At 38.8% G+C, this 25,700-nt stretch overlaps 2 protein-coding genes and 1 long non-coding RNA gene across 3 annotated transcripts in view; 1 reads left to right on the top strand and 2 right to left on the bottom strand.

Annotated features, from left to right (window-relative positions):
* LOC111346636 (uncharacterized) overlaps positions 1 to 25,700 on the bottom strand; it is an 84,593-nt gene that overhangs the window by 15,487 nt on the left and 43,406 nt on the right. Inside the window, exons 7-9 of the mRNA XM_088751161.1 lie at positions 4,943 to 5,065; positions 4,242 to 4,361; positions 3,055 to 3,177 (exon numbers count right to left, since the gene is read on the bottom strand). Coding sequence (XP_088607287.1) covers positions 3,055 to 3,177; positions 4,242 to 4,361; positions 4,943 to 5,065 — 366 coding nt within the window. The remainder of the gene's footprint in view (positions 1 to 3,054; positions 3,178 to 4,241; positions 4,362 to 4,942; positions 5,066 to 25,700) is intronic.
* On the bottom strand, positions 5,777 to 7,576 carry LOC148739437 (uncharacterized). Its single transcript, XM_088747944.1, has 3 exons — positions 6,584 to 7,576; positions 5,883 to 6,032; positions 5,777 to 5,790 (listed from the first exon to the last, which is right to left on the bottom strand). Exons 1-3 carry the CDS (start codon positions 6,894 to 6,896, stop codon positions 5,777 to 5,779), a joined length of 477 nt encoding a protein of 158 aa, XP_088604070.1. The 5' UTR covers positions 6,897 to 7,576.
* LOC148739436 (uncharacterized) lies at positions 15,133 to 16,698 on the top strand. The gene is made up of 3 exons (XR_015997384.1): positions 15,133 to 15,961; positions 16,103 to 16,128; positions 16,569 to 16,698. It is a non-coding gene; the product is annotated as an uncharacterized LOC148739436 (long non-coding RNA).

Below are 25,700 nucleotides of genomic sequence, written 5' to 3'. Positions count from 1 at the left end.
GTTTCTTCTTTGGTCGTTTTTCTTTTTATTATCTTATTTGACATTATTTATTATTGTCGACCCAAGAGTTATCCCTGCAAAAGTTATAACTTAACTTAGTTTGAAAGTTGTTCTCGGTTTTCGTTTGTTGCGATATTTCTATTTCTAAGATAATCATCACAAGTGATTCCAGACGAAATGGTGCAAAACCTTTCAAAGTACATATTAATTAGCATATATAGCACCACCCTCTACCTTTCTCCATGGGAATTACGCATGTCATCTGATACGTTTTAATTCATTAATTATTACCAAGTGCTTCGAAAAGCTGATCTTAGACAGTAAATGAACGTTAAGTGCAACCTTTTTTCTCATTATAAAGATCATATATTATTTGTGGAGACATGCTATCCAGGGCAAATTGCGTCTCTACCAATGCTTAAGTGCTGCTTGTCTTCATCAGGCAACGACGTTTGAATAGCTACCCGTCGCTAATGTTGTGGTATAGTGACTTGTTACTGATATGTCTTAGAGCACTGTTGTTGATACATTAATGCTCCAATATGGCGTTGCTCTGCCACAGATCTGTTTTGTTATTGGCTGGACTGACTACTCCGCCTTTAAGTTGCAGTTATTCGCGCTTACTCTCGAGTCCTCTGTATCTTCTGATATTGTTTGCATAAGCTATCAACTTATCGGAAAATTGAGAAAACTCACACCGATAGCAACGATAATGCAGAATTAATAAGCGACAGTGACTAAACACAACTTTCAACACAGTTCTGGAATACCTTTTCCACTTCACGTTTATCCTGTGTAACTGTTTTATTATGCTGCAGCGAAAGGTGTGTAGAGATTAGATTTAAAAAGTTTTTTTAGTTTTTTGGTGATGTTTATTTTCCTACTGTGCACCATGCGTACATACTTTTTTTCCAATAGAAATCTTTCATGCATTACTTAAGCACGTATATTTCCACCCTCAAACAGGGATGGTTATGGTGTGAGACGGGATAAAACCGAACATATCTGGCTTTGAAGTCAGTTCTAAGTGAATGCCTCACGATGCTTGTTCTATCTGAGTTTCCTTGAAAGACCTAGAATAAAGAAAACCGAAAAAAAAAAAAAAGAAAGAAACTGAGCACCTTGTTGTAGTCCACCAATTCTAAATTCCATTTAAACAGGGAGGTACTTGTAGGTGAAGGAGGGGAGGGAGGGGATGGAGGGGGCATCTGACCATGTCTCAACAGCTCACATCATTAACATAATGTTGTGCTTTTTTGTTGCAGCCGGAATTTTCTAAACGGAGTAAAATTTTCTGTCACTTTTCTTGTTTTGATCGCTCGTTTATACACCCTCCTATACTCATAGAAAATGTTAAAGATGGCACGAATTCCATAGCTTTATATCTGCTTGCAAACTATCCGTATTCGCCACAAACTCTTTCATTTTTACTAAAACATGTCAATTGTAGTGCTTTCCAAACCTTTTAGACATGTGGTTCTTTTTTTAATGCATTTAACAGATGGCTATTTTGTTTCTCCAGCTGTGCAATATTTCTGGTTCACTGGTCACAAGACTTTCTGTCCCACCGTAAAATAACCATATGCATACTGTACTCGTGAATAACAACAATTCACACTCTTGCTTGCAGTGATACAATGTTGTAACTCACTCACGTTATTCACGGACCAAATTGGATTCCCCTTGTCCTATAACCATTACTGATAGTTGTTGATCAAATCAACGCTTTATTTACTGGTACTTCCAAACCTTTGTCTTATTCGTCTCCTCGTAGGTGTTCCAAGTTAAACCGTCAATGGATAGGCGCAGTTTATAGCTGGTAGTCCATTCCAAAAGTTCCTCTCCTCCTTGAGTAGCCACAGCACAAACAGACAGCACTGAACTCATATCTACTTGAAGGTAGTCGGTTCTATTAAATTTAGTCTTAGGACACCACGCTCCTCGTCCCCTGGTTTCTTTCAGTCGGCCGAGGTAGGAAGCATAAAAATCATCACTCATAAGAAACACACTGCTTGCTGTCATTCTGGCATCTGGAATTGTGTTGTTGTCTGCCACACCAACAGGCCCACATGTGTTTCCTTTTCTATCTGGAAAAGTATGATGTGATAAGTATACACTTTGGGCACGTATGATATTACTTTTCTCTCGAATGTGATGGTTCACAAATGTAATACATTACATACCTGTACAATTGCTTCCATTTCCAGTACATTCGGGCTTACAAGTACAAACGTATGATCCGTTGCCGTTCGCTTAGGTAGCATTAAGGTGACAAGAGTGATTTCCTTTACATTCGTCAATACTTGAGACGCCATAAATATATTTTGCACTTTTTTCATTTTTGTTGCCTTAAAGTGGATAAAGAATGTGAATCGTGCGATGCTATTAATCACTGCAAAGGATAAAACAACGGTTTCTCCTTTTTGTGTTTTACGAGTTAGATATTGTAAACGAACATTTTATCACAATTATTTTTAACCCACCACTATAATGGCTCTGAAACAGGCAAAATGTAGATCATGGTGAACCTTGCATAAACATACATGGGTAAGGCTGCTTAAAATGCAACACGTAGCACTTAATAAGATAATAGGGACTTTAAGCAATCAGGACGGTAACGCCACGGAAGACGTCGATTAAAAAATGAGTTTCTACTTTTAGTTAGAATTTCGAAAATGGATGGATGTGTTTACCGTCTCATAGGGCGGCAGACCTTAAACGCAACATAACGCATAAAAGTAGCGTTGAGTTCAAAATGTAAATTAAAATAATTTTCCGCCGCGGTTTAGCTCCACAGACGACGCAAATTTTGGTGATTTCACGTTGTTGTTTTGCAAAGGACGGCTAAGAAATGTACAAAGTTTTAAAACGTACGTGCTGGGCTATTGTTCTGCCAATTAGATCTATTGTTTTTCCACGTTCTCGTTGCCGTAGCCGTCATGGTTTGCTTAAAGTCCCTAATAGTTCCTGCTAACGATGCTTTGTTTAATGCTAAGGCTACTATGATGTAGCGTGCGATCGAAGTCATATTTCTGATTCATTATTCGCTCGTACCTTGGCATGACTGTCCATCTCCGATGTATTCTTCCCTGCAGGTGCAGTTGTGGGAACCGTCAGTGTTGGTACAGTTCGCATTAACGTCACAGAGATGGTCTCCGTTACTGCACTCATCGATATCTGGAAGTAAAAGGGATGTCGTGGCAATTCAATAGAAGCAAAAAGCCCAAAAAACAAACAAGCACAGGAATACAGGAATAAACGAACAAAATTATATCGCTGAAAAGTATATCAGCCGTGATCTACGAACAAAATAGGCGACTTCGGTGAGTTTCGTAAAATTAATGCTAGCTAGAGAAGTGTCCACATGAGTTGCCATCGGTATAATGCCATTATTATCTCATAGATGGAACAGCATTCAAAAATCCAAGAAGTAACAGCTACTAAGTCGATAGTAATTATATAGTTTCGGCTAGTGAGGCTAATCTGAATTACCCTCGCATGACCATCCATCTCCACTGTATCCTTCCTTGCATGTGCGATTATAAGGTGCAGTTACGAGAGCCCTTAGTGTTGGTACAGTTGGCTTTCATATCACAAGCATGATTTACATTACCGCACTCATCGATAACTTCAACGTAACTCTTTGGACAAAAAAATATCGTGGATGACTAGGAATTAAGTTAAGCAAACCAGTTTTTTTTTTTCTTTTGAAATCTCTATTGTCTTTGAGCGAAAAGAATTGAGTATTGCACCTCGAGATGACGGTAAGTTTTCTTTTTATCTGAACATGTGTCCATCTCTAGTAAATCCAACTTTGCAGGTGCAATTGTAAGACCCAAAGCATTGGAGCAGTACGCATTTTCGTCACAGAAGTTATTGCCACCTTCGCATTCATCGATATCGAATTTGATTCGTCGAAAGAAAACATTGCAAGTAGAAAACATTTAAACAAAAAGGAAGGTTTAAGGTGAAAAAAACTTTGTATAAACTGATTCTGCTCTTGGTATACTGACTTAACTCCCAAGTTCAAAGCAAAATAACAATGTATCAGTTATTAAAATGTTTCATTTACAAGTCAGGAACATAACTCTAGAGGTCCTGACGGCTGCATAAACTAAAACTAGTCTAACTGATATATTTTCGAATTCCCTTGTAACTTGGCTGAATGGCGCGGCATTGTCGTCAACGCGTCTTGCTGGAATATTTTGATCAATATTTGATAACACAGAGATTCAATTCACCTGTACAATTTTGTCCATTTCCAGTATATCCAGGGTAACATTCACATAAATGTGATCCAGTGTTGTTTGCGCAGCTAGCGTTCACGTGACAAGAATTGTTTCCTTTACACTCGTCAATATCTGTAAAATCATAAACATAACAAAAAAAAATTGAGTTCTAGATGCATGCACCAGATTTTTTTACGATTCCCTCGACTTCACATCCGTGGCTCTTCCCCATTAGTAATCATCTAGTCTGTCTTCTACCAGTTGATATATTTCATGACTAATACATTTGTTTCATTAAGAGTTTTTATCACGGAATGTTTATTTAAAACATTTCTGCCATTGTCAACATTGTCTTCAGGCCTACACTCATCGCTATTATCTGTAAGGCATGCTAGTAAAACAAGTCTTGCAAAGATGATAGTACTTATCTTTCTGATATCAGGGGTTTCAAAAAGAAAGGAATCTAGTACCTATACAGTTGCGTCCATTTCCTGTAATTTCGGGGTGACAAGTACAGGTATACAATATGTTGTTCATATTTTTTAGCAGAATTTTTTTACCAGATCTATCAACACAACAGCTTTGAAACAAGCCGGATGTAGACCATGGTAACTGTACGAAAACTTACATGGGTACTGCTGTATAAGGTTATGAGACGATACACCAAAAAAAAATGCTGAAGCATTTATCCACTAGACCATCTTCAAAGTTACCTGAACATGAGTGTCCATCGCCGGTGTATCCCACTTTACATGTGCAGTTGTAAGAACCATATGTGTTAGTACAATTTGCATTCACGTCGCAGTCGCTGATGTTATATTTACATTCATCCATATCTAGAGTTTAGAAAGAGAAACAGTGACTAAGTTAGAGCAACTTAATTACGAGAGGCATCCACACTGGAACTGATCCAAACCAAATATTACGATGGAGATATTAATGAAAGCACATGCATAATTCATAATACTTTCATGATACTGATAACTATTCATAACATAATAATTTGGATATATCAACAAAGTTGAAATGGTAAATTGGCCACCGTAATGATTACAAAAGCTGACGTTTCGAGCGTTAGCCCTTCGTCGGAGCGAATAGAGGAATTGTGGGTTGTGTGTGCTTTTAAAGGCAGAAAATGGAGCTACGTTATTGGTGGGTGCATGGCAACGGAAAAACATGAATAAATTAGTGGAATGAAAAGCGTTCATTGATCCCTGTGGGATTGAGACTGCCGGTTTGAAAGATGATCCCACAGGAATCAATGAACGCTTTTCATTCCACTAATTTATTCATGTTTTTCTCGTTGCCATGCACCCACCAATAACGTAGCTCCATTTTCTGCCTTTAAAAGCACACACAACCCACAATTCCTCTATTCGCTCCGACGAAGGGCTAACGCTCGAAACGTCAGCTTTTGTAATCATTACGGTGGCCAATTTACCATTTCAACTTTGTTGATATATCCAAATTATTTCGTTACTCCCACCGACGCAGCCCCAAACAGTTTCTTTCGAAACTATCAGCCTCTATTGATAACATAAAGTAACTCAAAAAGTAACCACTGTGATAACGACAGTATAGTTTATAATACTCTCGTGATACTGACAACTCCGTGCAAACTAAAACAATTCAAACAAAACTTATGGGACTTACCTTCGTTAACCATGTCGCAATAAATCAGTTGTGCCTTCCCTTTCTCTGTTGGATCCAGCCAATACTTGCCGCTTATGGTGTGTTTACCTTCACTCGCTTTTATTTCTTGACAAGACATCGCCGGTAATTCAGGGATAGAGCCTAAGGGAGCTGCAATGATATATATACTTATTGACTAAGTGAGAGGGCCGCACGGAAAAATATTTGGTTCAAGGTCATGACGTAAGGACCAAGTGCAGCGAGGTCCGTGCCTTATGACCGGCCCGACCAAACTCAGTCAATAAGCATTTTATAAAATGACGACTTAGTGTTGAATATTTCAACCTAAAATAGGACGCGATAGACGAGCACACTGCCACACAAGCACAAAAAAAACTCAGCAACTACAATTTTTCCTTTATTTTTCAAGTCAGAACAAGAAATTCGCAGTTCCTTGAAAAACGAGACCTTTTTTCTCATTTCTCTTTCTTTTAAGTTTTTTCAACAAAGATACGCGAGGGCAGCAGGGCGGCTTTTTTTCCGGACCGACGCACGTCAACCCGTCCGGCCATGCACACGTCAGCTTTTAGTATGGTTTTCTATGGAATTGCGCGAGCGGGGTCGGACGGGTCATATGATAAAGACAATTATTTTATTTTCTTCATATTCTAAGTGTTATCAAGTGAGAAGAAACCGAAATACATAGACTTTTGATTTCTTACCTCTGCCGTTTAATCGCCGGATGTAAAACCATCCAGGGGCTGAAAGGAAATTCTCTGGTCTCGCCTCCTTGGTGCGGTTATTGAGTTCACATATCTGGTATTTTCGATCGTAATTATAGCTTTGGCACCTGATCTCTTGTCCACAATTGACATGGCAGAGGTGAGGAGCCGCCACTGACCATCTTTTAAAGACAGAGCGCTTGAGAGCCATTCCTTCTATGCTTACTTCTGTCCCGCATTGATCAATAGCTGTGACAAGCTCCATGACAGAGGTGAAAAGGGCAAATCTCAAATGGCGGAACAGCCACCACATACTTATTTTCTTGTGCTGAATCTGAAAACATTGAAAATGAGACCACGTGAGAACATTGTGAGAGCTTATCTTGAAAGGAAAAAATGTCGTTTTTCTCTAAAAAGATTGATTGTGTACTAGATAAAGACATATAGCAATCATATCTCATCCACATTAAACTATTGCTTCACAGTTTTATTTTGTAAGAACAAAATTTACACAATGTTAAGAAGAACAGAAAAACGCTTATTGAGCTTTATTCAAATATTTGAGTTTTAAAGGATCTTTCAGCGTCTGTCGAATTATGAATTTGATATGCTTCACCCATGATATTGTAATCCTTTTTTGATGTAATAACTCTTTATTGTGTTCTCCTGATGAATTCCAAACGCTTTACGCGACCTAAGAATAATGTATATACAAGTATGAAAAATATCCACCCAGAAATATTGGTTCTAAATGCTAAGTAAAAAGATTCTTATGTAAAGAAAACTTTGAAAGAAATGATCTGGTCATATTGACCGAGAAAAAAAAACTTTTAAACTGAAATCCAGAAGCTCCTGATTACAGGTATTCTCCGTTTTTTAAATAAAAATCCTGAAGCGTTTTACCCGTCATCTAACAGACTACGAACAGTTCCTCCTATTCGGCGATTCCTCTCGCGCAAGTCAAAAAAATACCAGTGAAAAAGAATTGCTGAAAGCTGACGTCATGCTACAAAGTAAAATTCGTGCCGGAAAAAAATTGAAGGCGTGCCAGAATGATAGAGTCTTACAAGAAAATTGAAGGTGTGCCAGAAAGTTGAAGTCGTGCCGAAAAAATTGAAGGCGTGCCTGAAAGTTGCCACAGGGTGACCAAACGTGCGCAACACTTCGCGCACAACACTGTCGCAAGTGGTTGCATTCAAATGTTGCATGAGTTTGGCCGGGCCACAAGACAAATGTGAGCAAAATAAATATGTACCAGGCAGGTGAAAACCGCAATGATTGTTGTCAGTAGAATGTTCTTATTCCAGTACGTGTGAAATGATCGGTTGGTTTTGCCGTGATGTTATTGGCTGTAAGACTCAAGTGACGTAAGTCGGTCGTGATTGGTCTGTTTCGATCTGTCAGTAAAGTTATGTCGTTCTTTATCGGTCGTTTGTGATGTTTATGTCGTGAATGAGTCGTTTGTATGGATCGGGTAGTTGTTGACATCTGTTTAGGGGAGTCTGTTCTAAGTTAGTAAACCAGCTTACCAGAGTCAGTCGCTGAAAATAGTCAATGCTGTAGGTTAGGCATTGTGCAGAGTCCCAGTCAATGTTGTGGTTGGTAAGTCGATGGTGTTCAGCAATGTGATTGCTGACATTACCTTTCCTCGTCGCCCGTCAATTGGCATTACAATGCACTGAGACTGCAATCCGACAATCTACTGACCAAATACCGCTATCGACAGACGACATTATGTGTTAGTTGTGAAACGCTATTTATTTTCTTTGTCCTTTAGATTATTGCTTAACCGCCTATTGTCTATGCTTAGTTAATGTTTATCTACGTTACGGTTTATTTTTGGATACAATGAAATATATGAAGTTCATATATTTTGAACTGCGGTATTAGATACGTATGATGCACGATCCTCGCAGTAGATAGCGCTATTTAAGCAATAAATAGCGCTATTTGTCGATTACTGTAACTGGTGTGAAAATGTTACGCAAGTTATGTCAGTCATTCGCTCATATTACGGGCTTGCGACAAAGAGAGAACCATTTTTTGATCGCTGGCAAGAGGTCGTGCGCTCCGCTACTCAGTGTAAAATTGTTTTGTCTACTCCGCTACCCGCGCTTTTCAAGTACGCTAGGAGCTCTACCAAAGCAAGTTACCTATATTGTTTATGCTCGATTTAGTTTATCTTTTCTTTCATTATTAGTTCAGCTGATTTCAAGAATAGGTCACTGTGCTGTGTCATCGTTTTGTAGGTCAATTAATTAGCTTCGTTTCGTTTTCTGTTACCTTCTAGTTTGAACCACACACACATAATTATATCACATTTGTTATCGCAATCACACCAAGTATTCAGCAACTACCTTATTTATCGCTACCTGGCTACGTTCCATTTTGTATCACATAAAATTAAAACACTTGGGATTGTTACATGTGGTGCTTGTGCGTTCGTTTTGGAGCTCTATGTAATAGCTATCCTTCCACTACTAAGCGACGCTACCATGTGATTCTCTGGAATTCACATCATGGACTTGCTAAACGTTTGCCTAACGTCTACTCACTTTCAGCACAACGGTAAGGGTCTCCAGTTTCTGTTGTTATAGCAGAAATTGTGATGCAGAACATCGAGAAACGCGCCCTTTCGACTTGCCGACAAACGATACCGCTTTGGCTAAGTTACGTTGACGACACATTCACCGCCGTTCTACACGACGAAATTGACGCATTCCACCCCCACCTTAACAAACAAAACACTGACATACAGTTTACCAGAGAAGTCGAAGAAAATGGCAAACTTCCTTTTCTAGACTGCCTGGTAAGCCACAACGACAACTCATTACGGACGACAGTTTACAGGAAACCGACACACACCGACAGATTACTAGACGAGTCATCCTACAACCCTACATCACACAAAGCCACAACTATCAGAACTCTAACACGACGCGCACAACTAGCATGCCACTCGGCAGACAGCTTATCCGACGAAAACAAATACCTTCATCGTGTTTTTACGAAGAACAACTACAGCAACGACTTCATCCGACGAAACACTCACCGACCCACTACCACTACCGAAACAAACGACACGGCAACCCCTACGACTACAGCAACCATATCGTACATAAAAGACATGTTTGAAAATATCTCGCGCATCTTACTACCCTTCAATATCCGCGTCGCCCACAAACCCATCACCACACTACGTCAGTTACTAACCAACGTTAAAAACAAAGACGAACCGAGGAACAGACAGGGAACGATTTATAGGATCAATTGTTCCGACTGCCAAGCCTCCTACATTGGTGAGACTGGCAGAAACCTCACAACAAGACTGACTGAACACAGACGGGCGACGAGAAAAGGTGATGTCAGCAATCACATTGCTGAACACCATCGACTTACCAACCATAACATTGACTGGGACTCTGCGCAATGCCTAACCTACAGCATTGACTATTTTCAACGACTGACTCTGGTAAGCTGGTTTATTAACTTAGAACAGACTCCCCTAAACAGATGTCAACAACTACCCGATCCATACAAACGACTCATTCACGACATAAACATCACAAACGACCGAAAAAGAACGACCTAACTTTACTGACAGATCGAAACAGACCAATCACGACCGACTTACGTCATTTGAGTCTTACAGCCAATAACATCACGGCAAAACCAACCGATCATTTCACACGAACTGGAATAAGAACATTCTACTGACAACAATCATTCACTTGACTCTGCTGATGACTTCCGCACGGGTTGTCGAAACGTCAGTCACTACCACCGACAACAGTCCTTTTCAGGTCTACACTCACCCGGACGATCAGACTACACCCTCACATGTTACCCCCGGGTTCAAGCCATTTACTACACAACTAGTGTTGTTTACATTCTCGCTCGCTTTATCAGTCTTGGAAATTACTGACTCATAATAATACATTGTTGGTTTTTATCTTGTGTTATCAATACGAAACGAAGTTTTACGCCAGCTATCTTTATTCTAGAAGAATTACATTGAATTGGAGGTGATATTTCTATAGACCACTATTTCTTTCCTCTAGCTGTTTATGCCGACTTGTCCGTATTTCCTGACCTTACATTTTCTGAGGTTGAAGCGTATACCCAGAAAGAATCTGGCTGCAGGCACACAACCAAAGGCTTTAAGTTTTTTGCTGAGCTTGGATATTTACACGATGTGCGTCGAATTTTTACGATCCACTCTGCTCTGAGTTGTTCGTCTTTCTTAGGAAAACGATGAAAAGACAACGAGCTGTTGTAACGGGTGTCATTTTTACATTGTGGAACACAACAATGCAAAGCACAGCAACGTTTTTTCTTGCTGGCAGGTTATAAAACAGAACAAAATATTGTAGTCAGTTGTGAATCCGCAATTGGTTGGCGAAAATATTATGATTACGAAATACCAAGATGGGAATTTGGCCACTCAGTTGCGACAAAAATGAAAACGAGCGAGAGTGTGAACACTAGTTGCGTTCAACGAACTCAAAAGAATTCAACACGCAAAATCGGAAATACAGATCATAATTTTCTGGATTCAAGCAAATGTAATTCTTAACACTAGAAACTGTTTTCTGTATCGAACGACATTACGTTTATAAGATTGAAATACGACTGTTAACAAAGAAACTCACCGTCACTCGTTCTTGGGGAATCGACCATATCTTGTCTTATACTTGGGCTTTTGGCTGGCCTTTACTCCCAGAGCAAAGGTAAATCAGGCGAAATTCAAGCTCGATGAAACTAAAGTCACAATAAATCTCGTTTTTCGTTCTTAAACAACAAGCGTTTGAGATGTTTTCGACCAAAATGTCAAAGTTCGTTTCGCTTGAGTTGATCGCCACGATGAGCGGGACGCGGGTTTGCTTACTCACCAGCAGTGCGTTGCTATGTGGTATCCAAGCACGTGATTAAGTCCTGCAAAGAGCCTATTTATCTTTTATTTTCCGTCATAAGAGATGTTATGCTTGTTTTCGGTTTTGACAGTTGGTTTTCTAATCAAGAAAGGAGTTTTATTTTTTGACTTTGAAATTTAGTCTTAAAACTTCCTCTGGCCTCCAATAGAGAGAATTACTATTTTGTAAAGTGTCAAATCGTCAATCCACTTTTAAAAAAGCACATTTGCAAATCTCAAAACTCACTTCCATCCAAACTAATTTTTTAGCAGAAAACCAAGACGGTTATTTTCACCTGATTATCATGATATGAAAACAAATTAAAAATTCAGATTGAAATATTTTGAAATTACAACAAAGTTTTCATACAATGGAAGGGTCATAGAATTATCTTATATCGCAATAGTCATGGTTTTTGATTCCGTTTCTGTTCACCACGAGAGGATGCGAAACACATTTTTTGGTAGTATAAGGGCCTCTCGGAGGTGAAAATTCAAAAAATTATATTTTTGGAAAATATCATATACAAGAAACCGAATCTTGTATTTCCTAAAAGAGCTTTATAAGGGATTTAATGTAACAAAGTTTGGGCGACTTCGATTTTTCCATCTTGGACACCTAACCTTGATATTTACATAAAGTCGTTGTTAAGTGACAGAACAAAAATTCTGAGAAACAGCGAAAATATAAAAAAAGGTGCACCGCATTGGCTTTATAGAGCCAAAGGGACTATTCCTTTTTTGACCCTCTACTAAATACTGTTAGTTTACTTGAATAATGTTGTTTTGTTTTGCTTTGTTTGTTGTTTTTTTTTTATTCGCAAAACTTTAGGTTAGATTAATTAAAAACTGGTTTGGCGTCTCTCATCCGCAACATTAAAGAAGAAAAGTATTTCAAAACTTTGCACCTCACAAAAATTCGTAGAAAGTTGTAGAACGTCAATAAAAAGCAATTCCATTTGAATTTCCTTAGGCTCTGGCCAAATTTCAGAATGTAAAGGTTTCTTGTCACCTTTGGCGATCAGTTATGCCTCATTCACGTCCAATGTGCTGCATCGCACACGTAAAATTCGAGATGTAATGAAGAGAATGTCATCATTATAAATGGACGAAAAGTTTGAAAAAATGTCATGTAAATATCATGTCTCGAATCTGTCGATTAAAAAAAAATTGCGTTCTCTGTTATTTAGATATTTAGTGATATCATGTCAATTTTACCATCTTATTTCTTGACAGAAAATGATAAAATGCGAAATCTAGGCAAGGAATATAAAACTCAAAACTAATCGCTTTAAAGTTTAATTTTCTTCATGGGCGGAAAATCATCAGATCTTATTCGCTCGGAAACTTTTTAACTTTTTTATTTTTAAAGGGGAAGAAGTAGTATTCTCTCAATTATTTAAATGTAGTGTTTTCATTCATAGAGTGTCGACAAGTGTTAAAGAAACTAGCTTACCTTTCAAGATGCAACACCTTTTCTATGGAGTTTTTATGTTTTTTTCAGAAATTCAAAACGTCTTAAAAGGAGGCTGTTGTCAGCATTTGCCGTCTTGTTACCGTAGTTGCAGTTAAAATAGTCAAAAGAAAAAAACATTATCAATAATGAATTTCTTGTTCCTGTTTGTTTCTTGAGGATACATAACAACAATTCCTTTTTTAGTCGTGAAACGATTTAGAATTTATCTATTAAAGTCGCAACTTTTCGTAGTAGCATGAGTGTCTCGAGTGTTGCTTTGAGAAACACTTACTTTCTTAAATTTGCCATCAGCCATAAGAAAGAAGAATATGAAGGACTCGGTAATGATGGAAGGAATCGCACACACCCTGTGGAGTAGAATAACAATAAGAAATAACACGTTTTTGATCCTCACAATGCACGCACGGACAATAGTACCATTATAAAGTAAGTATCCGCTTAGATAAATTATTTGCCTAGCACAAATCAAAGCTATACACGGGTTTCTACTTGTATTTTACTCAGTTTTCTAATAATTTAGTATCATTATTAGGTAACTTCTTTCCATAAAATGTCCATTTCAAAATTTTATTCTACCGCAAGGACGGCGTTAAAAAAAAAAAAAAATTCTCGCTCTCGATTTTCGCTTTCTTCAGGAGCGGGAATCCCATCTTATTTGTTCGGATAATGCTTTTCTTTTTACCTTCAGAAAGGAATAAGCACATTATTATTAGTTGTATCCAGATGATTTGAATGAAGTCTTTCATTTTCAGAGTTTTAACATGGTAGCATCAAAGAAAACTGGCCTACCTTTTCAGCGTGCAGCAGGCTTTCTCTAGGGTTTTTAATTGAGGAATTAAAAACATCTTAAAAACGATTCTGCCATCGACATTTGTCGTTTTACAACCGTAGTGACAGTGACAATAGGTAATATATAACCTGTAATTAATCATTTAGGTGTTGTTCCTATCTGGTCCTTGACAATAAAAATGGCTGCTTTTTTTTTTTTTTTTTTCTTCAGTCTTGGAAGTTTGACATTTTTTGAAAGAAATGTTACAACTGTTGAAGCGGTATGAGTATCGTGAGTGTAACATTTAGTAAAATAGAACGTAAATGGTTTTCTTAGACTTTTCATCAGTTGTTGACATAAAAATGAATCGCATACATCCCGTAGCGCAGAATAATTAGAAGGAATAACGCGCTTTTCTCCATCACGACACACGCATGTATTAGCGACCCAAAGAATCAATGATCAGCTATAACATATTACAGTCAGTGTACACACATCGAATCGGATCCCTTTATGTATTTTACTCTGGCCTACTGTATTTTCGTATCGCTATTAGTGTGTGAAGCATTTCATAGACGCGAATCCCCAGCAAGTCTGGGCGATTTCAATAAGTTAAACTATGAATTTGTTGCAATCCACTGAAAACCATTAAATTAAATATAATAAAAATACTTGGAATAAAAGGCGTCCTGTACTCTTAATATATATGATTGAAAAGAGCCAAGACACCGAAAACACACCGATACTGGACACAAAAACCCCTTAAATCCAGCAGATGGAAAAACGGGAAACGTGTACCCCCAACTAAGGCAGTGATACTAATTATGATTATGTGCAAGAGGTAAGAACGTCACCTTACGTGCACTGACATACAACTCACTATAATATGATGCGATCCACTACTTTGCTAAATGGAAAATATTAATTCCGGAAGCTGAGACCTTCATATTTGCAAAAGAATTTGTCAGCATAACATCCTACGCCGGTAATGGTATAATGAATAGATAATGACTAGATGTCAGAAGCAAATTGTCTCACACGAGTTAAAACATAACCACACGAACAGTGAGCCACGATATTTTAAAAGCGTACAACTTCTTTGTAGAGCAAAGAACAGAATATCCGTACTTGAACATGCTGTGTCCTCGAAAAGTCTGGAGTTATGCTTTTCCCTACTTTTGTTTCCTTTGGAAGATTTCTGTGAACGGTTCGATATTTATTTCGCTTTTTTTTTTGGCGAGAAAGCGGCTGTTTCTTGTGTTTTCATTTGACATTTCGCCAGGGAAATTCGCATGCAGTCGGCAAGAATTCATTCCCTCTCGCATGCCCGACGTTTGACCGCTATTTTACAAAAATTGAGCATGGTTACCCAATTCGATTCATCGTCGGAACTTAGATCTTTTCCGGCTTTGTCTCGAACCCTTGGCAAAATTGAATAGCATATTTCTTTGCATCACAACCAAGCTCAAATTTTACCATCTTCCTAACTCTATCTATTGTATCGCATCTCCCTTGAAAAGTACCACGCGAATAGACTTAATGACTATCTAATTGCAAAATAAAGCTCGTTACGCTGTTTAATGCTTTATGTCAAAGTATTTATATAGGTTATTCTCCTCTTCTACCTATTATAGGTTTCCCAAGTATTTGGTGTTTCATCATCATCACGTCATCTGTTTTTAAAGGGGAAGAAGTTGTATTCTCTAGATTATTTAAATGTAGTGTCTTACTTCATAGAGTGTTGACTAGTGTTAAAGAAACTAGCCTACCTTTGAAGATGCAACACCTTTTCTGTGGAGTTTTTTTCTTTCAGAAATTCAAAACGTCTTAAAAGGAGGCTGTTGTCAGCATTTGCCTTCTTGTTACCGTAGTTGCAGTTACAACAATAATAAAAAAAAACATTATCAATAATAAATTTCTTGTTCCTGTTTGTTCCTTGAGGATATATATAACAATTCTTTTTTTAGTCGTGAAACGGTTTTAGAACTTATCCATAAATGTCGCAACTTTTCGTAGTAGTATGATTGTCTCGAGTGTTACTTTGAAAAAACAAGAAATGTATTTACTTTTTTTAAATTTGCCATCAGCCCTAAGAAAGAAGAAATTAGAGACCTTACGATTTGAGGACGTCACCTGTCTAGGACGCCACCGGAAGTTCGTTTTCACCTAAAAATGACATTGCGCATGTCTGTGTGTGAATGGGACAATGTTTCAGATGTGGTGAGTACGCCATTTTTTAAATTTCCCGTCGTGCACAAAACGTGAGTATTTGTTTGGTTTTGGAGCTGAAATTATTAATTTATATCGCCGTTTTCGCTGTTATTTTGTATAATCTGTGGTTAACAGTCCTTGTTTTTTCAGAGATAGACGATGGATTCCAGTTCCGAGTAAGTAGACTCCACATGTTTTCCTTATAAACAGAATGGAAAAAATTTATCATGTTTAGCATCAATTTATCATGTCATGTGAGAGGTCGGCTGATGTAAGTAGAGTATAGTTATAATCAGAAGTCAAACTCGCAGTTTCTACAGCGAGCCTAATAAAAAGTTTTCGAGCGCTGCGATCTTTCTTTTAAAGTCTCAATACATTTTCCTCCTGTTTGCCATGTTTACCGATTTATTCATGAATTGGTAATTTAATGGTTACTCTCATGCCGTTTCCGCGACTTGAGAAGAGATATATCGAAGATGCTTGTTTTCTCGGCTTACCTTTAAAGCCAGTTTCATCCCACTACGAAGAATACTCATTTCGAAAGCCTCCATTGCATTAATTTTTTATACTTTATAAGAGACCAGCTAACCTCAGGATTTTAATTATATTTCGTCAGGTAAGCCAAGAACATCAACCAAGAGAGGGATGTCGTAATTTTCGAAGCGAAAATCTGTCTTACACTCAGTCTCACTTTTATCTTGCAATGTAAATCTTTCATAATTCCAATAAAGATACTGTGGATTTTTCGACTCGTTAACATCATACAACAACAGAAATTCATCCTCATTGATTATTTCCTCGCAAAAACTTAACAGACGTTCTTCCGGAGCTTTCCTGAAGGACGCTATTCTCGACCAGGGGCTGGAAAAAGTTCGCGTCTTATTTACCTTTTCTTAAGTCTAAATTCCCGCACAAAGAACGGCGTCCTCGCCCCAGGCCTTTATATGCCGTGAAGTCCCAGAAGAAGACGCCGTCCTCAAATCTTAAGGTCCCTATTGAAGGACTCGGTAATGATGGAAGGAATCGCACATACCCGGTAGAGCAGAAGGATGATAAAAAATAACACGTTTTTGGTCCTCAAAATGTAAGCGCAGACAATAGTACCGTAATAAAGTAAGTATCAGCTTAGATAAACCATTTATGCTCTTCTTATAACTTCCCGCTTGAAAGTAAGTGCTGGTCATGCTGCTTTGCCTGAGCTCTGTTTGCTGGGCCACGGGTCAATAAGCAAGCCAAGGTTGAACACAAAGGACTATGGGTAAAAACCCAAAGCCAGTTCTTAGCAAAATAAGTTCAATCCAGTAACAACATTAAAAAATGAAATTGCTTGAATTTGGCCCAGGGAAGGTGAGGGCAAAACAAACGCCAAACACATGTACAACCGGGCCGGGCTGGGAGGGAAAAAAATTGAAACTCTGTAAGCAACTTTTGGGGCAACTGGACCCACTAGACTGTTCACGTTATCTGGGGTGCCCAAGACTGAGAGCGCATGTTCGGTTTGGGCCTAGTGACGGTTGCCATGTAAATGGTGAAGTGTCTATGCTTTCATAGCAACTTAAGAACCACAACAAATGAGGAAGTTATAAGGAGCATAAAAATCCTATTCGCTAGCAAATGTTTAATTTACTTTACACAAATCAAACCTATACAGGGGTTTCTACTTGTATTTCATTCAGTTTTCTAATAATTTCGTATCATTATTAGGTTATAAATTACTTCGTGGACACGAGTTAACACAACTAAGTAATTAACTTAAACAAAGAAAGACGTACAAATAAGTTAAAAAAGGTGTCTGCATTCTTAAAATATGCATGATAACTGAGAAACTCTGCACGTCTTAAGTGAACTCCATGCCATCTAGGTTTGAAAAGAAAAAGAGAAATGCATGCTTAGCGAAATCATCCAAAATCGAAGAAGGCTTTCGTACATCGTTAGAACTTTGGAAGACTTTGATTTGAAAGCTATCGTTTAAAGTTATTGGTTTTCTCTTTTTTTTTTTTTCATAAGTGAAATAATAGAGCTGGTGTATCAAATTTGTCTCCAAAGGGTAAAGATCATAATAGGCTACCACAACGTCAGTTATTCTTTTCTTCTTCACTTAAAACCACCTCCCGGTTAGCTCAATTGGTTAGAGCGCTGGACTGTTGTGCGGGAGGTCGAGGTCGATGGTTTGAGTCCCGGCCGGACCAACACTCAAGGTCTTAAAGTAACTGAGGAGAATGCGCTACCTTTCTATAATATCAAGAAATGGATGGACTTTCTAGTCTTCTCGGATAATAACGAATAAACCGTAGGCCCCGTCTCCTACATCTATTAATTAGTTAATTTAGTTAGGCAGGGGACGTTAAAGAACCCACTCACGTGATTACTATGATGTGGTCTGGCCTGTTTACTGGGAATTGGGGGGAGGGGGCATCTTCAAATAAGTTTCCTTCGATTGATTCTAAACTGCTGATGCAGTCCAGCCAAAGTCCCCCGAAAAGTGTTGTGATGCGCATTTCATCATATCCACATGTTAATTTGCGCAATATAAATATTAATTTTTATTAATAATAAATATTATAATTCTGATTATCATTATTAAATCATAACCGTTATCTTCAATGGCGGTGTGCGTTAACCGCCATAGCGGAAGAGTACAAACTATTTAATTCAAAAAGCGTGGTGTTATTAAAATTTCCTTTTTGAAATGCGTTTGCAGCCACAGCAGACAATGTTAGTCGTTTTATTGAAAGGCAACTACACATTTCTGCATAGTTCTCGATATTAATGGTGATGTTTATTTCTTATAATGATAGTCACGCAGCAAGACGTTTTTGAATCTTCCTTGCAATGATTCTTTAGAAACAAAAACAACCTTTCTTATTTTCATAACAATGAAAACTAAAATCGTGCTCACCCTTAAGGAATAATGAAAAAAATTACCACGCAACGAAGGAGGATATCCTCTCTTGCAAGAGATTTTTCTTTATAGCCCCCCGTCCTCACCAACATCGAAAAGAATTGATTATCGGCTCTTATGGGCTTTTAACCTTAAATATGTCGAGGCTAGATCTGCTCAGGCCAGATGTCCTTAAACAATTATGGATGATGTGCTGACATACTGTAATATAGAATGCCACAGAGATTACTTCCATTGCTGCACTCAACCATATCTGGAGGTAAAAGTAATATCGTGACAATTTCATAGAAGTAAGTCCCTCTAAAAAAAACCAAGCAAACAAACATATCTTGCTGAAATTTATATCCTTGTAACACGCATAACTATAAAACTAATTAATACCCCAACTTATTCCGCTGGATTAACGCCTGCTTTTTAATGAGGGAGTCCTCGAAAAATCTGCATTTTTTATGAATGCCGTGCCTGTAACAGGCGGAACAACATGACGAATGCGACGTGTGCGACTAAAGTTTTTTAAAGTTTAACAGAATGATAAGGTGGTGCCAATGAGCAGAGAACGAACCAAAGTCTAGATCTACATCAAGTCTAAACGAAAACTGTCAAAAATGGTATGTCATTTCGCATTTTTATAACGATCAGTAAAACGAGGGAAATGTGATGCTAAACTTTAAGGGTCCGTGAGAGGTCTGATGGATTTTACGGTCAATTCGCCATCACAACAAACTCGCCACCACAAAACTTGCCTGCACTCAAATTCAAATCGCCACCGGTGGCGATTTGACTAAGGACGTTATGTGTGAAACTTACATCAAATAAAAGCTAAGACATAGTATATGTAGAGCGAGGTTTACTCAATAAACTTTGGCGTCCTTACTTTGTTTGGTAAACCCTTAGTTTTAATGAATTATCGAACGCGATCGTCAGAGGGAACATCGCTGACATGCGACTTATTACTCTAACTCATTCTAAGTTTGATCCGTTTGCCCTTCAGGGACTCCTAGAGGATGCTAAGTCGCTTTCTGCGAAATTTTTCCGTGTTTGGATATAGTCTTAATATCACATCATAACAATTAAACGATCAATAAACAGCAAGATCTAACCTTCTGTTTAACATAAGTCATTAGCTTTGATTGCGAATCATGTTTATAAGAACGAAATTCGTGTTAAACCTCACGTCGACATTCTTTGTGTTTGAAACATAGGGTTTACCAAACAAAGAAAGGACGCCAAAATCGGTTGAGTAAACCTCGCTGTATTTATACGCGCTTTTAATTTTGCAATATACTTCGACTTCTTAGCATTTATATGTTGTAAGTTACATGTACGATTTCATTCCTATCGGCGGAAATCACTTATTTCACTGGGTAAATATCACCCTGGTTTCGCTGTTCGCTAACTGATCACAATCTTTCGTGATATCAGCATGTTTTGTTTCGTTTACTGTCCCATTATTGAGACGCTACATTTACCAAAAAGCTCTGCTCGTGTGGTCGGGATTCGTTTTGTGGTCATTTGACGGAGGCCGTATAAGAGACGGTTTTTTCAGAACCACCACAAAAATCGCAACGTTTAACTGATGAGTGTTTTTTTCTTCAACTTTGCAATATATATAATTCTGTTTCACTGGTCACGAGACTTTCGGTCCCACCATAAAGTCAATAACCATACTTGTGAATAACAACATTTCACACTCTTGCATAATATCACGATAAGTGAAAATACTGCTTGCTGTCAGTCTGGCATTTGGAATTACATTATTGTCTGCCTCGCCAACAGGCCCACAATGTTTTCCCTTTCCACTTAGAATATTATGATATGATTACAGAATTAAACGAGACTTACCTGTAAGTTGAAATTTGATTGGGATTCTATCCTGTCATCAGTCTGGAACGAAGGAGTCACATGAGATGCGCGCGCATGCTGCTGATCAGTCTTCAACGTGAATGGCACAGGATAAGGAACGAAGGAGAAGGGTGGGTGGGTTGGGATGTTACTCCTTCGTTCCGGACTGATGACAGGAGAGAATCCCAACCAAACTTCAACTTACAGGTAAGTCTCGTTTAATTTTGTAATTCTATCCTGTCATCAGTCTACGTCATTACGGTGTCACATGAGACTTCAAATTCCTGTGCCATGAGTTATCAACAAAATCAGACATAGTTCAACAACAATAACGACATTTATTGTCAAAAGGGGCTACAGATGTGAATCATTGTTCACTCCAATAACGTGTGTCCAAAATTTGCTGCTCTATCGACCGGCTTCTCATAGAAACGTGCAAAAGTTCCAGAGCTGAGCCATCCTGCTGCTTTCAAAATTTCTTGTATCGCAAGTCCCTTAGCTTTACAAGACGAAGTGGACGCAGATCTGGTACTGTGTGCAGAATAGGCAGTGATGTCAATTCCTGCTGATTTCATAGCTGCCTTTGTCCATCTAGATACAGTGTCCCGCGAAACAGGATGATGAGGCTTGATGTAGGTTGAGAGCAACTGGGAATACTCCTTCCTTAGTGGCTTGGTTCTACTAAGGTATTCAGTCAGGTGCTCCACTACACAAAGTTTTTGTCCTCTTTAAAGGCTAAAAGTTCGATAGGCCCCAGGTGCTTTCCTGCCTTTGATTGCCTTAGCTTGTCCATGACGGTAATCCTATACATGTCCCCAACTGCTCGTATATGATTGATGTCAAATAAATGAACCCGTCTGGCCTCGTTGGCCAGTTGTTAGATGTAACAACATTGTCAATTTTAACGAAAAATATTTCAACGATAACTCCTAGGCCAACTTCATGGTCCTGAAGTAGTCCAAAACAATATTAACGTCCCAAATCTCGCTGTATCTAGGCAATGCAGGCCTAAGTTCATAAATCCCTTATAAACAACGACAAACTAAGGGTGCTCCCCAAATTTACTCCCATCATCAATGATTATCACCGCTGAGAGTGCTGAGCGTGCCGAATTTACAGCAGTATAGCCAAGTCCTGAAGAGTAGAGAGATACTAAAAATTCAATTGCCTGGGTAATGGTCGGATGACATCTGTTAATGCCATTATCCTTGCAAATAGCAAGACCACTTTCTGAGGTAGGAATCATACTGTTTCGAAATACCAGGCCTCCATGATGCCATTACCACTTTTTGTGCACTAGAGGACAGCCCAATGCGATTTAGGTTTCCCTGATAATAGACATACCATCAGACTGAGTTTTTCCCACAGGGGATGTACTTCGGACGGGTGGCTCGGTAGAAACAGAAGTTCCTTTCTTGCTTTTATCAGCACTCTCTCCTTGACCATCATGTGCAGAACTTTGGGAAACCAACTCTGAGTTGGCCAATCTGGGAGAACAACAATTCCTGCTGCCTGATCTGATACCATTTTGCTTAGGCAGGCTGGAATGACACTAAAGGGGGGAAATGCATATAATTTCAGCACCGACCAATCCAATGAGAATGCATCTATAGCACTAGCAGTTGGATCTGGTTTGTAGGAAACACAACTTGGAAACTGATTATTAATGCGAAAAGCGAATAAGTCAATTTCTGGCAGGAACGTTAATTTTTCTAAGGCATGAAACAAGGCATCTTTGTCTAGCATCCACTCTGACTCTCTCTCATTTCTCCTGGATTCAAAATCAGCAACCAAGTTATGCTTTCCTGGTATATGGGCAACGCTCAGCCAGATTCCCCTGTCCGTACACCATTCCCAAATTTCTTTTGTCATTAGATTACAGCTATGCGAATGGCTAGAACCCATATGATTTAACACACTGACAGCTGTTGTATTATCACACATTATTCTGACATGGAAATTTTTCTTTTCTTTTGCAAAGGTTTTCAGAGCCAGTAGAATAGCATGCATTTCTAGCTGATTAATATGATTCTGGGATTCAGAGAAAGACCAGTTTCCTCCAGTTGAGATCTCCCCACAATGAGCACCCCTCCCAAAGAGTGAGGCATCTGTGGTTATAAGGAGCTCAAGTTTAGGGTGGTAAATTACATAGAAGGACTTTTCGACTTTTCTAACCCACCACTGTAGCTCCTGAAGGGCTCCATGTGACAATGTCATATAGTAGTCAAAATTTCCTTTATTTCTTTTAAGAGCTGCAGTTTTGTCAGCCTCGAGTTGTCTGTAGTATAAAGGACCATGCATGACCCCTGGGAAACTTGATACTAGTTTACCAAGTACTCTGGCTTCTTCTCTGATGGTAATTTTGCCATGCTGAACATCCTTGCACGCATCGCATATTCCTTTTTGCTTTCTCATTGATAAGTCTGATAGTCATTGTCACTGAGTTTATGAGAAAACCAAGGACTACTATCTCATGGGAAGGGATCAAAAGAGACTTCACAGGGTGTACAATGAAGCCAAGCTACTCAAGAATCAGCATAGCCTCTGTGACATTCAAAATAAACTGATCATATGTCTGCGCTTGGAGATAAACATCATCCAAGTGAGCAACTGACATGTACCCTTTAGTATGCAGGTGGGCCAGCACTGGCCTAAGTATTTTAGTAAACTTCCGGGGGGCACAAGCTAACCCATTTGGCAGACAGGAAAACTGGTAGGTCTTATTTTCCCAGTGAAAACGTAAATACTTTCTTTCTGATTGCTTGATTGGTATAGAGTAATAGGTATCCTTCATGTCTATGCCTGCCATGTAGCAATTTTGGGTAGCCAATTTTGTTATAGTGCCAAGAGAATCCATTTTAAAATGATAGTTAGTAACAACCTTATTAAACTTTTTTAAGTTTAAAATAAGTCTATGAGTCCCATATTTCTTAGGTATTAGAAAGATAGTTGAGCTTATTTGTTCTGGATAATAGCTAGCCTCTTCAATTAGCCCTTTCGAAGGCAATTTTTGAACTTCCAGATTAATGTTTATAGTATCATTCTCATTGTGCTTGTTTGTTGGGAGTTTATGTTGCACTGGAGTGTCATCACATTGGATGCTTACTCCGAGGACATCAGATAAGATATCCTTGTCACTAGTTAGTTTTGTCCAAGCTGAGTAGTGTAATTTCACCTGCCCAGCTGTAAAACTGGTACATCGGCTATGAAGGTAATTCAATAAGAGTGGCAAAATTTGTGTAAACATACTTACCGAGTTTTGGATTTCTCTCAATTTTTTTACCACTTGGTGGCTCTCTGGCCCTGTTGTTTGCCTTGATTGCCCCGGCTTTTGAAAGGTGGCTATCTCCCTGAAACGAGTCTTTCCTGGCAGGCACATTTCGATTGGGGTCGGTTGCTTGCAGTGTTTTTGGGTTTTATAACCTTCCTCAGTTTACTAGTTTCCCTTGCATCCTTTAGATGCTTGGACAATTCGTCCCCAAAGAGTTGTTGTGAAGTAGCAGGTACTTCAAATGAGCATATTGACTTATACTCGTAGCTTAGTGCAGGCTTAATTTGCTCTCGTCTTAACTGAGACATCTGGGTCTGTACATGACCCAACATTGCAATGGTATCGGCGAGATTATTTATAAGCTCTGGTGTATTTTCAGCATTTGCAGTAATCCACTGAGGGGTTTGTAAATTGATGATAGCTGTCTTATTGACAAGCTGCTGAGGATTGGCAGTTTGTAAAACAGCTTTCCGCTGGCGGGCATTTAATTGCGCCCATATCTCCTGATTGACCTTTATCTGTTTGAGTTCAGGACAATTTACCGGACGTTTGTGCTTTTCAACAATTGTCTTGATTTTATTAGGATTTCATTTCTTACCCCATCGCTTTTTGACAAGAGTTGTCACATTCTCATCCAAATCATCGCCGATGGCGTCTTCAGTGTTATAGGCATCAGTCAATGAGTTGAGCATCTTTCCTTTGCTACTTTTCTGGTCGGTGACCTTTTTAGGGTTTTTATTACGCTCGGTGAGCACTTTGACGGCATCGTCGTCCTCCAATTCACCGCTAGCATACAACTTAACATTATCATCCATGTGATGAGAGGTTGAAAGCCCGGCCTCCTCCTCTGACTCTAGGTCAGAGGCTGACATGCTGTCTTCACCTCTATCCTTTCGTTTCTTGGCCGGTGGCCCTTTAGTGTCGCACATGTTCTCAAAAATGGCCGCCATCTTAGTCATATTTTCGTTAATTGAGAAAATAGCCTTGTTAAGGCTGCCCTCCTCGGCACTCTGTGATCTTCGTGAGGTGTCCTCGTGCAATTCATTCATTTCAGGAGCGGCATTGTTTGAATCGCCCATCAGGATATTTTCGCTGAGATTTGTGGACAAATCAAAAAATCATGGACTTCCACGTACCTTAAGCTTGGAATTTTGTAGAAAGGATTCCAAAGGAGCGCAGGATTGCGGATATTTTCCTTGCATTACGAAGTTGAAAAAAGATGGTTTGAAGATCTAGACCAGCAAGCGAGCACTGACCAGCAGCATGTGCGTGCATCTCGTAGTGACGTAGACTGATGACAGGATATAATTAATATACACTTTGGGCAAGGATATTACTTTTCTCTCGAATTTGAAGGGTCACAGTAAAAGACATTAAGTACCTGTAGAATTGTGTCCATTTCCAGTATATCCGGGCTTACAAGTACAAACGTACGATCCATCGGTGTTCGTGCAGGTAGCATTCACGTGACAAGAGTGATTTCCTTTACATTCGTCAATATCTGAGACATCATAAATATATTTTGCACTCCTTTTTTATTTTTGTCACCTTGAAATGGATGAACACTCTCAGTTGCACGATGCTATTAATCATTGCAAAGCATGAAACAAAGGTCTCTCCTTTTTCTGTTTTACGAATTAGATATTGTAAACAAACATCTCAGCACAAATATCTCTTAACCCACCAATATGATGGCTCTGAAACAAGCAAAATGTGGCCGGATAATTGTGACT

This window comes from Stylophora pistillata, chromosome 2, assembly GCF_964205215.1.
Source record: "Stylophora pistillata chromosome 2, jaStyPist1.2, whole genome shotgun sequence".
NCBI classification, from domain to species: domain Eukaryota; kingdom Metazoa; phylum Cnidaria; class Anthozoa; order Scleractinia; family Pocilloporidae; genus Stylophora; species Stylophora pistillata.
Note: the sequence above shows the minus strand (reverse complement) of the source record. Positions and strands in the feature narration are given on the sequence as shown.